At 38.8% G+C, this 17,342-nt stretch overlaps 1 protein-coding gene across 1 annotated transcript; it reads left to right on the forward strand.

Annotated features, from left to right (window-relative positions):
• Nucleotides 1-100: 100 nt before the first annotated feature.
• LOC144631607 (leucine-rich repeat-containing protein 56-like) lies at nt 101-16,977 on the forward strand. Its single transcript, XM_078490080.1, has 16 exons — nt 101-304; nt 1,479-1,659; nt 2,026-2,113; nt 2,999-3,059; nt 4,653-4,749; nt 5,258-5,340; nt 5,783-5,900; nt 7,761-7,989; nt 8,634-8,777; nt 9,182-9,238; nt 9,545-9,600; nt 10,265-10,416; nt 13,924-13,986; nt 14,313-14,498; nt 15,427-15,621; nt 15,715-16,977. The coding sequence occupies exons 1-16, from the start codon at nt 264-266 to the stop codon at nt 15,839-15,841; spliced, it is 1,878 nt and encodes a 625-aa protein (XP_078346206.1). The 5' UTR covers nt 101-263; the 3' UTR covers nt 15,842-16,977.
• Nucleotides 16,978-17,342: the final 365 nt, after the last annotated feature.

Consider the following 17,342-nt stretch of genomic DNA (forward strand, 5'->3'; position numbering starts at 1 on the left):
ACTGTCTTTCCAAATGAAATCAATGGAACATTATTGTTTTGGGGTCGGTGTGGCTCCTCCCTCCCCTCCCTCTGCCCCAATTTGTCAGCAACACAAATCCCATAATGCATTACTCCGTAGACAAAATGGCGGGCTTGGGCGACAAAGGAGACGAGAGAAAACTGATTAATATCTAGATTTTACGAACCGGGCTGTGATGAGTTCTTGTTTTAGAAGCCCATTGAGGTCCGCCAGTATAAACAATATTTGAGAAATCTCTTTCGATGGCTTGTATGGAAGAAAAATTGGCGTATCCAGGAAAGAGGTAAGTTGACAACTTGAAAACGATGGCAACCGATACACGCTACAAAGCTCTTGCACGAAAAGCAGAAAAAACAACAACATTGCAGCGTTGCAGGTGTATCCACTGCCGTTTAGTTTAGTAAGCGTGTTTAGTCATAATTTGAGCTTTTAATGACACTGGAGCTGACCTATGTTTATGTACCGAACAAAGTTTACTAAATCGATGTCCACAGAAAATTTTGGGATGCATGTTTGTTCAATGTTGTCTGTCTACCATCATATGGCAGCATTTAGGTTAAAAACTACACCTTTGTTTTCTTGAATTTTACGGAAGCATTTGTTTCTTCGTTGTTTTATTTTGGGTAATTTTGATTGTCATTTACTTTTATTTAAGCTTATTACATTTTATAGGACAAAGCTATATAGCCATACAGTGTATAGGAGGACTTTACAACACCACAAGACCTTATAAGTGTACATACAAGGAAGAGACTAAAATAGTGAAATAAATAACAAATTATTGAAATTATACTGTTAAGGACCATAAATTACACAACATATTTAATTACCAAATAATTAATATTGCTCCGCTGAGATCTCCTTATTCTCAGCCACCGTGACGCTCAAAATTGCAAAAATTGGCATCATACTATGACTGGGGTGTTACTAAACTGCAGGCGAGCAGACCCCAGAACCTCCAGAACCCATCATTTTATGTAAAAATAATAAAACTAAAAAATCCTTAACACTACTCGCAAATTCCTTTATGAGTATAAAGAAAATTACATTTAAAAATATTTAATTATTAGAAATAATATTATTAGAATATGTGCTGTCAACTGGGCCAACTTTATTTTTTTGTACGTAAAATTATAAGTTCCGCGGTCTGCTGATCTGCAGTTTAGTAACACCCCTATATATGACTGCAGGGGTATATATTTGCAGAATGCCAAATGCAAATGCTGACCCTTGTTGTGTAAGGAAAAGCCTTGATGTTAATATGGTTAAGGTTTGGGTAAGGGCTTGTGTTTGACATTCTTCATTCAGCATTCAGCATCTAGTGTTACGGGTTTGGCAAATACTCCTAACATTTATACTTTGATGGAAAAAACTTAACAAGTTTTCTTGTCATTAGTTACTGTCAGTAGAAAAACAAAAGAAAGAGAGTTCAATAGTTGATTTTGTATTGTTTTTAGTCTAGGGATGGAAGACACTACGTTAACCCTGGAACAAATTGAACGCATACCTCCAGCCCCTAAAGAAATCTCCTCTGTAAGAATACGTGAGTTTGATGACAGTACTGCCAATCCTGAACCAATAGCACAAGATGAAGAGGCAGACCAGTTGTTGGAAGAATTCCTGTCACCATCAAAACTGGTGGGTGTAGCAAGTTTTGACCTAAAGGAAATTATTTTGATTTCTACTTTAAAAATATTGTTCATTTCATTATTGTTCACTCACTCTTCAAGTGAAGATTTAAATATTCAAAGTGAAACTCTATCTAAATTAACCGTACGCAAACCATGACTGAGTTAATGTTGCACAGATTTAACTGAGAATTTTACAGGCTAATTTTTGCCAAATTAGAAAAAAATAGGATCAAAACCAGGTTCAAAGGATAGATTCAACTGTAGTTGCTATCAATTTCTATAAATTCAGAGGTGAAAATTAATAATGACAATTAAAATAGATGTCTTTGTGAGCCTGTAACATGGGTTTGAAATGTTTTGTTGTCTTTCCCAGAGATCACTGACTGGCTTCAAGAATCTTGATGAAGTTGAATACCTTGAAATGAAAGTTGATACAAGGGAAAATAGTCTTGGAAATTTTGGTGAGTATAGAAAAATTGTTTATTAGCGATCATCAAATATGTCAAGTGCACTTTTATAATAAGTTGTCTCAGTGTTACTGTATTGGACAAAAAGATTAATGATTTTTCAGAGTTTGTACTTATTGTAAAACTTGTTGGAGGTAAAAGATAGGCTGACAGCCAAGCAAAGGTTGATATACAGTAAACTCTCTCTAAAACGGACACTGTTGGGACCGGCTCCAACTGTCCGTCTTAGAGAGGTGTCCGTCTTATTGGGAGTTTAGTTACAGTAAAATGACTGAAAAACGGCAGGGATGCATACGGGACCAACACCAGGTGTCTGTCTTAAAGAGGTGTCTGTCTTATAGCGGTGTCTGTTAAGAGGGAGTTGACCGTAAAAGGAAAATTTAATCTAAATTAATTAATTACATTATTAAATTTATTAATTATTAGAACTTGTGCAGGTAACAGGACTTCAGTTTTCTAAAAGGCCTCTGGTTAAAATGTTAAATTTCTCTGTCCTTTCATCATAATTTGTTTTATATAACTTAAAGAGAAACAACATGTTACTGTAGAAAGTTATACATCATTGTTAGTTTTGTCTAATGTCAGAATTCATGAGACAAAAAAGCAAATAATAGTTTTATTATTTGATCCTTCAAGATTTACTACAACTTTGAGCAGCACCACAGAATCACTTTTGATGAAAGTAAAGTGTGTTATTTTCTCTATCGGTTGTTGAAAAATGAAACACTAGTAGCACAAGGCCCACTTTTCCCAGTGAAACCTCAGTTCATGTTTCATTTCATCTTCAGTATCGACCCAGAGGAAGGTAATCACACCTGATTTACAGCTGCTCAACAGCTGTACATGTAGATAATGTTCATTCCTTTTCCTTTTCTTTAGGTGCTCTATTGCCAAACTTGACTGAGCTTAAATTATCTAACAGCATAATAGCTACTGTAAGGTGAGTCCAGAGCTCTTAAACTTACATGTAAGTCCCACAAGTAATGATTAAGTTATTAAACTTCTCTATGAATGCAAAATGGTGCAATATCAAGTAGACAAGAGGGACAGGTATTGGAAATAAAAAAAGGAGATTAGATTAAAAATTACAATAGAAACATGATTTCTCAAACCTCAAGGGGAAATTATAATTGCTTCAAGAAATCGGGAGGTTCGAGAAATCGGGGGTAAAATTACAGAGAAATATTATCCAAGGGAAATTAAAACTAGCTCAAGAAATGGGAGTTTCAAGAAACCGAGGGTTCAACAGGGGTTTCAATAGAAGCCGGCAACCGGCGAATTTCGCCGCCTACTTTCCAAATCATCTCCGCCTACTTTCTAAGACCTTCTAACATAAACTAACATTAAATTTCATTCGAGTTCCTTGAGTTTCTCGAGTCACACAATTTCTCACCTGTTAAATATGAAATATGGAATAAAAAGAAAACGCTTTCTTTGCTGTGTCCATTTTTTTTTTTGCCGTGCGGGTCCACATAAATCTGCATAAATCGCTCACACTGCATCCTCCGCATCTTCTGCGCATTTTTGCGCATAAAACTGAAAAATTGCTCCATATAAGCGACAAAGTAGCTCTTTACTATCCTCACAAACAAAAATAACAAGGAGACTGATCATCTTGAAAAAGTTTTTCCTCTCAAAACAGCGACGAAAACCACGCTTTTCGTCCGTGAATAATTTTAAACCCCCAGGCGTTTCATGTGTCTTTTGGCGATGGGCCTGGATACTAGTGCCTGGTTACTAAGCTACGAACGCTTTCACGAACACAGCGCAAAATCAGGTGAAAAATTTGATGTAAAAACAGTGATGAACGAAGAAATACCTGTCAACGAATGGCAGAAAAAGATCAAAAATGTTAAAGTTGGCAGAAATGATATTTATTCTATAAAGTTCTAAAATTCTGGGTAAGACTGAAGTGTTTCCCGTTTATGTGTTTATAGTACATCCTGCACATCAATCGGAAAGGAATCAACTTTAGCTTTATATTGATTGTTGAAATTTCTTCATAATCCAGCATTTTTTCACAATCAACTGGGCATTTTCCGCCAGGTTTTATTTTTTTTTTTCTCAAAATCATGCTTGAAATTTAGAGGTGCGGCTTATCTACGAGTGCGGCTTATACACGAGTTTTTACGGTATATAATGAAAAATTCCCAAGATTCAGTATTCTATGGGTGACGTAATCCTTTTATTGAAATTAAACTTCACCTGAAAAACTAAAAATAGTTGTCACTAATGCTGTTGTTACTTAATCAATAATTAGTACTGAAATGGATGCCAGAATGCAGGAAATGGCATTTCCGGGCCTCTAGATTTAAAAATTTTCTGGGGGGGCATGCCCCCAAACCCCCTAGGGGGAGGGGCCTTACGGCCCCTCCTTGTCACAGCCGCCTACTATGAAAGGGTCAGCCGCCTACTTCAAAACTTATTGAAACCCCTGGTTCAAGAAATCGAGATTCTTCTGTAACTGTTCAACAGGATTACATGATGTATTATGCTAATGCTGTAGTGCTGTGTTTTTTGTTTGTTTGTTTAGAGACCTGGGTACCTCTTTGACTAATCTAAGGACACTTTGGCTATCAAGATCTGGACTGAGTGATTTGGATGGAATTAGTTCAGTTTCCTCTTTAAAGGTACTAACAGTACCCGGGCCCACTTATTAGACCCCCCTCGGTTATAGGACAATCTACCTGAAAACAAAAAAGTACAAAAGTACATCTGATTATAAGCCCCCCCCCCCCAGATATAAGCCCCTCCACTTATAAGCCCACACAAAACCCCTTACGAAGTTGTATAAGCCCAGAATTTTATGGTATGACAGGTCGATTCATTAAGTTTTAATTACAGGGTTTAAATTCACGAAAGTATTGGTGGTGCTATTTTTTGCAAGAGTTGAAAAAAAATTACAAGACCCTCTGGGAAAATATATTCCTTGGTACACCCTCCTCCTTTTGGAAATTTCTGGGCCTTTGACCCCCTCTCTCTACCCCCCCCTCCCCTCCCCTCCCCTCCCATCACCACTCTGAAATTTCCAATCCAGGCTACTGTGGGGGGTATATGAATACGCCACAGAAATGGGATATGCTGCAGTGGTATGGGACACGTTGGCCTGAAAGCTAATCAATTACTGATGTGTTGTAGGAGCTTTACTTGGCATTTAATCACATAGAGGATGTCAGCCCTGTCAGCATGTTAGACCAGCTGGAGATTCTGGACTTAGAGGGGTGAGTACAGACCTGGATTGATTGCCATTGTTCCAGATAAGAGGGGGTCTCAGGTCAAAAACATAACAAGGGCTGCTACCTGTCCCAACAAATTAAAACTTTTAATGATTTGGTGGATGCAGTTGGAGTTTGGCCTGTTGGAATTCCTTGTTGACACTGTGCCTTAAAAACTTTACTGCAACCCTGTTAATATATACAAATAGGTAACAGTGGGTATTATTAATGACTGAAATAATGAAAGATTGTTTTTTTTGCACACCAGGCATTTACCAGACTGAAATAAGAAAGAATAGTAATTTAAACATTAATTATCGGAGACTTGATTTTTTGTTCCAGCTTGTCCACTTGGATACATGTAGTCTTGCATTGACCAAACATATACCATTTGTCAGTTATGGGCTAGCCTTGCACATTGTAAAATGTATGTTTGTTTTATCATCAGCAACAATGTGAGTGACATCACTCAGGTGGAATTTTTGTGTCTGTGTTCGTCACTGAAGATCTTGACATTAGAAGGCAATCCAATCTGCACATCACCACACCCACTCTCGTCACAGGAGGTACACATTGATTTCTCTGGCCTTGTAAAAAGCCCTGGTAAACAGTCCCAACATCAGGATCCAGCATCTTTTAACATTGTTGGACCTTATTGTTACATTACAACATGTTTCAAATTGTTGGACTGGTCTACACAGTTAGAAGATGTTGGATAAAATTTTGGCTTAAGTCAAATTTTTGCCCAACATTCCCCAACAGGAGGGTCAAACAGTTCCAACATTTCATCCAACAATGTTGAATTATTTTTAACATAAAAAACATTGCCATGGTTTGACTGTTTTAACATTGACTCCAGTTTACCATAGCCAAATTTGCAATTAAGGTCATTGCCCTGTATTGCATTGCGCATCCTTACTGCGCAGAATGTTACGCGTATTTAGTGGCGCGCGCGCGCGCGAACATCAACAAAATGGCGGCTTTTTTGTATGTGGCTTGGTCCGCGAGAGAAGTAAATTGTCACTTTCTCCTAAACGAGTGTGGTGACCTATCAATTTTTTCTCATATTTTTGGTGTAGCGATCAAATTCTTTCTGTAAAATGAAAACAGATCAATTCATGTGTTTAAAAAATAAATTATCGCTAAAAAATTGTACTTTGCCAGTACTCGCAGAGGAATTATAAAGGAATTATATGGAATATACATGGTCTTCCTGCTCCTAAACGAATCTGGTGACCCCCTTTTTTATTTCAAAATTTAAGTTCCCTCAAAGTAATAAACCAGTAGGCGAAGTTTGGTTAAAAAATTGTGTTCAGTTCTATTTCAGGGCAATGACCTTAACCAATCAGGGACTGGTTGTTCAAGGGGTGCATAATGCTATCCACTGGATAATGAATTATCCAGTGGATAAATGTTAACAAAACAAACCAGGCTATCCACCTAGATATTGGTAGATAGTGTTATCCAACATTTGAACAACCAGGGCCAGAAATCTTGTCTACTGCCCTGATGTCCTGCAATATCAAATCACTGACCTGATATCAAAAGATTTTTTTATAATAACTATAGAAGCGAATTCTAATTTTTACTGTCAATAACAGTACAGATGCATGAAACTCATTGCTGACGCAATCAGCAAAGGTTTTGTCAAACTTTTTAGCACTGATTTAGTGCTGCATTCTTGATGAGGTGAGAATTATACCACAAAACTATAAGTCTTCAATGAGGAAATCATCTCAAGTTTACCGGTTAAAACTTAGAGCAAAAAGATGAGGATGTTTATTGATTCAGACCTGAAAATCAGCATTGAGCGGGAATGTGTGCTGTCAATAAAATTAAGAAGCTGAACCGCATTTTAGCGGATTATTTTGTGAACAATTTTCACTGGATTAAAGGATAGTTGAACAATTAGTATTTTGTCTTGTATATCTAGTGGTATTTTCCAAACTGTTATTTTCGAGCCGCTGATTCTACAAATTACAGCGACAAAATTTAGATTCTGCGGCCATACGGCAATTGCATTTTCCTCATGCATTTCTTTCCTTCGTTTTAAAATCAGTTTTGGCTTTTTGTTATTGTAAAAAGCAAATTGACATCAGTTTTTTATGCATCTGTCCTGTTATTGATGATAAATTTCATCATGTAACATTGTCACAATTTGTCATCAATAACAGGACAAAAATTGAAAATTTATTTTGCCAAAAATAGATATTTGGGTGTGGTTAATACCTTGAATCATACCTTTTTGGTACACTTTAGTAGCATGTAAGGCTCATTTGATCTGGCCATGGGTATTTTGGCCCCGCCAAACTCACAAATAATTTATGCCACTAAGTGTATGAGTAAGTATGATTTGGTATGAATATCACTATGGCTCTCAGGAATTTTGTAAGAATTTCTTCTGAAATATTTTTTATGCTTTTTAGGAAATGAGAAGCTATGATTATCGCAGTGCAATTCACAAAGCTGTTCCCAATGTCAAAGTATTGGACGATGAGCCTTTTTTGGTAGAAAAAGTTAATGGCAAACCAGTGTTGCGGCAACCACCAGCATCGCACAGGCCTAACAAGGTTCCAGAGCATCTTAAAGCAGACTGGCAGCTGGTCAGTGAAGGAATCAAAGCAATTAACATTGACGAACAGGAAGAAAGTTCATGTATGTTATCATCATCATTATCCTTGTTTGTATTGAATGCCGGTGTAGAATGTACATTATTTTGGCCAGCTGTTTGAGTTTTGAATTACATTTCATAGAACCCTTTCTCAATCAGTCTCTTAATAATAATTACAGGCTAACTATGAGGTTAGAGACTTTTTGATCAAGTCAGTGAAAAAATTTTTGAATTAAAGTTAACTCAAGACGTTTTATTTTTCAAATGGGTCTGCATGTTTAGTTTGTACACATAGTAATTAGAGTAGAATCCTGATATCTTGAACCTCCAGGGGAAACAAAAATTGCGTTGAGAATTCAGCAGTAAAATTACAAAGAAAATACTATCCAAGGGGAATGAAAATTGGAAGTTTCAAGATACCGAGGACTCTACTGTAAATGTTGCTCTATAAACATTATAGTGCCAAAAAGAAAGCACCATGTATATCAGATTATATGTAAGTCATCAGCACTGTGATCTAGTAAAATAATGATAAAGAGAAGAGTACATGTATCAAAGCCTTTTTAAAAGCGCTTTAAAAATGAAGTGCAGTTATGTAGTAAAATGACATGCTTCATTTTCAAGAATAAATGGACTAGCAAGGGGAGCTGAAATCTTGACCTTGGGTCTTATTTTCGTTTTATTTTAGTTGACGTGGCAAGACCAGGCTCAGCTGCAGGTGCATCAAGACAAGAGAGACCCTCCAGTGCTATGTCCACAAGGTCACGTCCAATGTCAGCATCACGGCAGAGACCAGCTAGTGCCATGGGGCAGCGGCCTGGATCTGCGGGAGGTGGGTGGTGCTGTTTGATGTTGCTGTACAGTAGCATTGCCTAGTTATGACTACCTACCGGTATTTTACACTATTTTTTGATCAGATGATAAAAAAATAAAATTTATGAGTGTGTTTAAAGGTGTGTGCTGGACCTAAAAAAAAATAAGCTAACTTAGTCTAAACCAAACCTTGACATTCCTTGTTGTGATCCCCATGGAAGCAAAGAAATTATCCTTGTAATATCTTTCATTTTTGACTGTTATGAGTAAGCGAGGTTTGAGATAATGGGAGTCTACTGCAGTTTGGGTTTTAATAATTTTAAATTTCAAAATAATTTTAGAGGGGCCAGGGTGCTTATTCAAGGAGCTAGGACAATACAGCATGTGATGTAATCACCCATTTTAATGATGTTGTGTTTTTAGGAAGCTCAGACCCTGTTGGAGTGTTTTGCCAGGATGACAGCAGTGATCTAACTCACGGTAAGCTGCTATCTGACCCTGATCTACATCTAACATCTCCTTAACATATCAGTTCAGTACTTTGTCTTGGTCCATGTTGGGAGAATAAATTAAGGGGTCGTTGTGTAATGGAAAATGTCTTGATATTTAATCAAATTATCCCGACTTATACTATAAGAAGTGTATCTAGACAAGTGAGGAGAGATTGTGTGTTTACGCTGAGTAATTTTGTTTATGGAATAACCTTTCCTTTTCTGCAAATAAAACAAACCAAAGGGTGATTTACTTTAAAGTAAAGTGGTGTTTTTAACTCTTTTTTTCTGACAGGTTCCAGTCAGGTTATATGTGGAAATATATCACGAGCATTGAAATCACGAAGAAAGGTGTGTGAATTGGAGTAATTTAATACTCATTTATCCCGGCGGTTGTCATGTCAGTTTTGACAAGGAAAATACCAGGCAAATAAGCACGGTTTCAACCAGCTCAAAATGCATTTCATAGTGATATTGTGATTTTGTAGAACAGCAAGCGACAAATGATAGGAACCATCGGGGAGTAAGGATGACTAATGATGATGAAGATAGAAATGGATTACAATATGGACAGACTTTAAAAACAAGTATTGCGTTTTCAAGTTCAGCTCAATTTCTCCGAATTGTGCAAAAAACCTCTCGCAATGTCTATATTTATTTGAATTCATAAATCTTTTTGTTTTTTTTAAAATTTGGGGAAAATGTCTGGTATTTTGCGGTTTTGAGCAAACATCTGGAAGAGTTCTTTTATTGGATGAAAAAAATTCCACTCAAAATGGGAACCTCCAGCGGCCCTGGTCGTTTTTTGTTTGACAACTGAAATAGTAGCTACGAAGTAGTATCGCGGCCCTCTAGGAGACATTTTTTCTTTACAGTCGGTGCGTCCTTATGGAAGCCCTCGAAAAATTTCAGCGGAGATTTTCCAAATGAGTAGTTGTTTCTCCGACTGCGTCGGAGCGCCACTAGCTCTACAGCTTAAGGCTAAACTTGTAACCATAGTTTTTACTTGGTATAGGACTTAAAATCGCCCAAGGTGCCAGTGATAGCATTTCTAGAAAGTCCTCGGCTTTACACGCCTGAAAAGAGTTTTGAGGAGGACACTGGACCATCAGCCAGCAAGAATGATATACTTGAAGAACTAAAAGCTTGGAGAGAGGAGTATTCCAAGTAAGAATGTCACTTGAAGCTGACTCCAAGTTTAAGTATTTAAACAACAGTAATTTCTAGGATTTTCCTAATTGATTCCCCCCTCCCTCCCCCCACCCTTGCCCCTTCCCCCCTCCCTCCCCCCACCCTTGCCCCTTGCCCCCTCCCTCCCCCCACCCTTGCACCTTCCCCCCTCCCTCCCCCCATCCTTGCCCCTTAAGGTGATTCCACTGGGAAGGAAAGAGTATTTAAAATTTTCGAAAACGTGTTTCAGGTTACAATTATGTTATGAGCATTACCCAAAAAGAAATAAAAATGGGGGTCACCATGCTGGTTTTGTGCAAAATGGATGGCCATTTCAGTAAATACACGACCCGCGAGGTTTATATTGGGGACCTTCAGATCAAAGTACCAGATAGAGTAAGGCTACAACTTTTCAAACCAAGTGCTTATGCTTTTGATTATCACATTTCACACCAATCCCGTACCAATAGTCTTCCTTTCAGCTGGTCAGCAACAAGGAGGATTGAGGGCTCTGATAACGTAATTGGATTGAAATTCGAAAGTCGTACTCGTACTTGTACTCGTACTCGTATTCCGAACTGAAGGTCCCTATTAAGAACCCAGGTAATCCGAATGGGGAACTATCATTTCTAGAAAAAATCATTTCTTGCATTAAAGTCATTAGTCAGTCAGTAATCTGAGGCCAAAAATATATGGAAACGTGTTCCTCGTCTAGTGCGGCAGCGGCATGAGACCCGGAGGAAAGGGTACAATAAATTAGACAAGGTAACATTGAAAATAAAAAGCTTAGCGAAAAAGGGGGCGAACATGGAAGCGTTGTACTCCTGCCAAATGCCTCTCAATAGTCCCCAAATACCCCATGCATGACAACACGTGCTCCTGTACATCGTGACGCCAGAATGTCAATTTTCTGGCATATCCACTCCAAGTCACTTGCAGAGCAGCACGCCATACCGTTAATTACTTTTGACGAATTTTTGGCATCTGTGACAACTTTCCAATCAAATTGCAAGCAGTGATGGGGGCGGAGCTGACAGTTGTCGGAGAGCGAACGTGGAATTTGACAATTCCGTTTCTTATTGTTCTTGCATCTTAAGGTGATACCACTGAAATAGAAGGAGTATTAAAAATTTTCTGAAACTTGGTCCAGGTTACAATTATGTTATGAGCATTAAAAAAATGAAATAAAAAATGGGGGTCATCGCGCTAGTTTTTGTGTAAAATGGATGAACATTATAGCAAATATACGACCCGCGAGATATATATTAGGAACCCTAGTAATCCAAATGGGATCGCTATTGTTTCCAGAAAAAAAACATTTTTGCATTAAAGAATTAGTCTAGTTCAATAAAATAGACTTAGATCTTATATTAAAAACTATTCTTATTGTACAGGAATTAAGATAAGGAAAGAAATTTAAGATTTTGCTTCGTTCGCACGTTAACGGCACTACCTAAAAACGTGTTTTATACGGCATTAAAATTAAAATATCTCAATGTGGAATTTTAAACTTTTCTTTAAATCGCGATATATTGTAGACAACCGTAAGACATTTAAATTAATGCATTAAAAAATGGGGGTCACCGTGCTCTTTTAAGAGAAAACGACCATTTATGAATCAAAAACTTTGTCAAACGGCAACGGTACGGCGCGCAGCACTGTAATCGTCTGAAATTACACTTTTAATATAAACATGCAGTAACTCTGAAATGGCTACAAATTGCGTGCTTGCCGGAGGCTTCTATCGACTATTATTAGCGACTGCTTAATTTAGCCAATTTAGTGATTTCTATTTCAGTTGTCAAATCACTAATTTAGTCGCTAAATTTTAAAATGGCTTCGAAATTTCAGCAGAGTCTACTTACATCTCTAACAAATTAATTAATAGTCGCTAAATGAAGAACCCTAAAAGTAATACTCGCGCTAACAGCAGTAACTTTCATAGGGTAATAGTTGGTCGGCCGGTCGGCCAGACTCAACTTTAAGACTCAATAGAAACCAAAGAGCAAGAAGTCCTAATTGTTTCAAAATAGCCAACCAGCATAACCAAGCCATTAACTACCGGCAAAATCGCAATCCGATTGGCTATGAAGGTATGTCTGTCAATTTCCAAATTCGAACACGTGCAGACAGAAATTGACGCCCTAAGGAAATCATTCCATTCATAACTCCTTTGGGTAAAATGTAAACAAATTTAAATTATATTGGTTGTTGGACTATCGAGATCGTGTTTGTGCGGGTTCGCCGCTCGCTTTGCTCTCGGAAACCCCACTCGAGAGCCTGTTCACAGGCTATCTAAGAGTTTATTTATGGCGCAGTGCACCCATAAAGAGAAAAGCAATGTCAAATATTTCAAGTTTTCTGCTAGTGACTCATAAATATATGTCGTTTTTAAACACCTGGTGCTGCTTGCGTCGTTGCATTCGCCGAATCTGACATGCACTGAATATGATGCAAATTTGAGTAGAGTTAGCACGCAGGGCTTCAACTGCCTGTTTATAATAACGATTTTCTTGTTCACGTATTTTTCACGAAGTTAATCGCGAAAAGACGAAACAGCCTGGGTGGTCACCCGGTATCAACGCGGAACTCCCCTCCATCCCCTCCCCTCCTACTAACATTTACCCTTAAATTATTGACTGGGCGCGAACACGATTAGATTGCAACTTTGTTACTGTTTTAAACCAAACAAATGGAGGTATATCGGCGAAAATGATGGTTGCTCATGAAAGGTCCATCGTGCCTTTAGTTTTTTAAACTTCTGACTACAATGCTCTTTAAAAGTTCTTTATAGGACACTGTACAATGGTTGGCTGAATAAAACTAACACTGTATTAGGGGTGAGGAGGGGTTTGAAGGCAAGGATAATCTGTTAGGTGAAGTGCCCCAAGACTTTTGATGAGGATTTTTCAAGATGATCAAGGCGTAGCTTAGGATATAGTTTCCTGCTATTGCATAAAGTATCTTATCTTAAATTCCACCTTTTTTCAATCCCCACTGATAAAAAGAAATTATCAGATACATGTATCTTTTAGGACTTCGACTAATGCCACCGCAATACAGAAAAAATTGCGACGTCGTATGCATACGTCATGTTGCTAGGCTAAATTTTCTAAAACCACGTGCTCAATCCTTAGCTGCCTCAAGCTGTCCGCCGTCTCTTTCGATGGGGGGGGGGATACACAAGAAGACGCCCCTTCAGGTTTTTCTTTTTCCCTTGTATAGCAATCAAGTGACCCATCCAACCGAATTACACCCTAATCTGACCGCAAGTACCACAGCACGTATTTTTGAGCTATTTTTTTATCTGTAGCGCGAATCACGTAGGAATGTTGAAGACCACGTTGCCACTGATTTGTTTTCGCTGCAGTAATGTTTAACTCTCATTTCTACATCTACATTTATTAAGTTGATAACATCGTTTAAGACATCACATCAACTATCACATCAACTATAAAAAATAGATACAAAATAAAAAACAAAATTACATTTCATTTATTTTAGGATGTTAAACGACGAAAAAAGCACAATAGCCAACAGGGAGGACAAAAGTATTACATCTCATGGGTGAGTTGATTGATTTGTTATGAAAGACAAAAAGCTCTCTTGCCATGACGTAAAATTCACTAATGGCTTGTGGTTCTCCACAACTAAAGAAGTCACGCTTAATTTGCGCGCACTCTAACCAAAAGAATGGGAAACATGTAACTGTGGTCAAAATCCGACATACTGTTTTTCTAAAATTAAATTCTTCTGGGAGCTGAGTTGCGGTTTCAGCAATGCTCCTGGTCGCTTCATGCTACAGAAGTTTAAAATATCCGCTAACCTTTTTGAGTCACGTAAGTTTCGCAAAGTATTTTCTTTACCAAGAAGTATTTCCTTGTTCTTTTTAGAGAATCAGCTGCATCCACGCCCGAAAAAGAAGCAGCCATAACACCCACCTACTCTCCGTCCCCTCCCACAAAATCCTCTCGTCGCCCTGTTAGTCCTTCCGCCGTACGCCGCTCGCTCCCTACTCCTCCCCTCATGGGAAAGGAAATAAACAGACCCAATACTGCTGCAGACTTCAGGATGCGAAGGTTGGTGTTCGTTATTTTTCTTTGTGTTTTTGTTCTCGTATTTGTTTAGCTGTAAACACTGTTACCCATTGCAGACCAAAATATTAAATGTTCGATACTTTTTCGGAACTGACTTGTAGAATGTATCACTCCTTATCAAATGCAGTGACTAGTTTTACTTATCGCTCTCTTTGCATGTAGAGATCAACGCACCATAATCTCAAGAGAGAGAAATAAGCTATGTGTGATATCCGTAGCCCCATGTAGATTCGCACCAAATTTCAGGTTCAAAGGCAAGCTAAAACTAAACCGACGTTTCTGTGACGGTAACGGTTCTTCTTGACGCCATTACGGACTTTAAGATCGGAATACGGCTACGAGATTGAGTACGAGTACGACTTTCCAAATGTAGTGCCTATGCTTTCGATTATGTAATTTCTCACCAATCCCGTACCGCTGTCTCCTTTTCAACTGGTCAGCAACAGGGGGGAATGAGGACAATGAGGGTTCTTGGAACGTAACTGGATTGAAATTCCAAAGTCGTAAGCGTACTGCGAAAGTCATGAAAGTCACAACTGTCAAAGTAACAACATTGTGCAATATGCATAATAGAGAATGCGAAATCTACATTACACAAATTGAGTCTGATTATGCTTGGGCTAAGTTTCAGTGTGTAGTAGTCTTGACAAGACACCGAAACGTCGGTTTTTATAGTTAGTTTTTCTTGCCGGCTTTTGTATTGAGTCGTTTTCACTGAGTGTCGAAAGTAATTTGCGTTTGCTTTGGTTTTGCATTACTACGCTTAGTGATTGGCTCCAAAAAACTCGCGCCACTTTCTTTGGGGATGTCACATACCTAAAACGTTTACATAGGGGTCCCTCTCCTCTCCCTCTCTTCTTTGGTAACATAAACAACAAGACGCCGCTAACTCACAACATTTGCTCCTTAGATACCGGCAGCTTTCCGGCGAGACAAGTGTAAACCAATTAAGACTTCGAACTCTTCATGGGGACGAGAGTTTTGAAGTGGACAAGAATACATCGACTCCTTGTTTAGATACCAGACCTTCTCCGCCGTTAGTGGCCGACCAAGACTCGGAACCACGCTCTTCGTCTGCGCCTGTGCGAATTAACAGGCGGACGAGGTAGGAAAGTAGCTAATACCCAGTTCACATTAGTCTAGCAAAACACGAGTAAGAGATAAACTAATAAGAGATATTTCTGGGGTTTTTTTACAGGGAGTTGCCCACAAAAGATGGCACCAGGCCCTCTCGTAAACTTCCTGACCCAGCTTTACTGGGACAGAGACCTGGAACAGCAGCCGCTGCCCTGCAGAAACGGAAACTCAGGCCTTTGAAAGACTGACCAGATGTGCGGTGACACTTCAAGGCATCAGCGGCTCCCAGTGTTAAAGTTTGCGCGTGACTGGTGTGCGTACAATCACTCATCGAAGGGTGATTGGTTATTTAAGATTGACCGCTGAATGAGAAAGTTTTTAAAACGTATGGACGTGGAAAACGTGAGATTCGGTCGGTTGTTACACTGTAAATATGTTTGTTTTGTGTGCGGTGACAATGTAAATAAATGTAGATTAATATACACCATTGCTGACTTAAGCAACTAGGCGTTTGTCGTCGGTGCGGTAGTAGACTCTTAGATCGAACTGTAGACCGATTTTAATTTCCATTCGAATTCGTAAATGAGAACTACCGCACGACATGACACAGGGTTTCAAGGTTTCCTTTGTAAACAAGAATGCTTCATACGATCTTGGACTCAGCCTTGGAGTGAATTTTACCCTTAACACTCCTCACTTCCGGTCACGTGGAAGTGAAAGTTCCTTAAAGGGGCTATGTGACGGATTTGAACAGTTTTTTGAACAGCCAAAATGTATATTTGTGTCGTAAGAAACCTAAAACTAATGGTCCATTTATGACATTTATTAACTATTGCTATATTAGGGCACTGAAATTGTTACCAAGCGTCATTGGTGCAGATAGCTAGGATGGAAATGGATTGCAACTTTTCCACGCGTATGTATCTTCCTTTAGATGTTCAAAGATAATGTTTTTCATGGGTTAAGTTGCCTACCACTAATATCAGAACAGTTTAGACCAAAAATCTGCGAAATCTCCGTGACATAGCTCCTTTAAAATTGTCCATGATATGACAAACAGGATAAACAGGTCCATGATATGACAAACAGGATAAACAGGTCCATGATATGACAAACAGGAGAACTTTATAATTTTCGTCCCCAGTTCCCGATGTGAGTGCCGTGTGAGTGTGTGAGCTACATCACAAATGGCGCGTCTGAAATTACATCGGACAATTTGTACGAGAGCGCTACGGAAAACAATGTACTGGAGACCTGTAAAAAGCCTGATTTAGGGAAAGAAAAAACTCTATAATTTATTCAGTGAAAAGTTGCATAAAAAAAGGTGTATATAAACAACTTTATTAAAACACGGTTTGTGTGTAAACTAGAAGCTCTTCGGGGCCGTTATCAAATAGAACAGTTAAGAATCCCAGCCCTGTGGGAGGCTGGGCAGATGGCTATAAGAAAGCTCGCGGGACCACAACACAAATTCAGCTAGTGAAAGGGAAAAGGATAGGCTTACTCCAAGTCGCTCGGGTTTTTTTGTGTGTGTGTCCGGATAGAGTTACCCTTAAAACTAATGTGAAATCGAGCGCTAAAAACCGTGCGGGTTCTATTGGTCCGTGCACTAAATCCACAAAACGGCTCGAATTGTCCGCCGTCCGGCGCCATTTTGTTTTTTAAGCCCGGGCTCGCACTCCATTTCCTATCCAGCGGTCTCCTGGTACTGAAACAGCTAGCAACTAGCCCGGCGCAAGTCTAGGAAGA

This window comes from Oculina patagonica, chromosome 12, assembly GCF_052425735.1.
Source record: "Oculina patagonica isolate OP01 chromosome 12, crgOcupat, whole genome shotgun sequence".
NCBI lineage: Eukaryota > Metazoa > Cnidaria > Anthozoa > Scleractinia > Oculinidae > Oculina > Oculina patagonica.

What these genes read in the sequence shown, in the direction of transcription:
- LOC144631607 (XM_078490080.1), top strand. Translation starts at nt 264, where the DNA reads ATGGCTTGTATGGAAGAAAAATTGGCGTATCCAGGAAAGAG. An exon ending in TCCTGTCACCATCAAAACTG is followed by an intron (nt 1,660 to 2,025) that starts GTGGGTGTAGCA and finishes TGTCTTTCCCAG; the next exon opens with AGATCACTGACTGGCTTCAA. An exon ending in CGAATTAACAGGCGGACGAG is followed by an intron (nt 15,622 to 15,714) that starts GTAGGAAAGTAG and finishes GTTTTTTTACAG; the next exon opens with GGAGTTGCCCACAAAAGATG.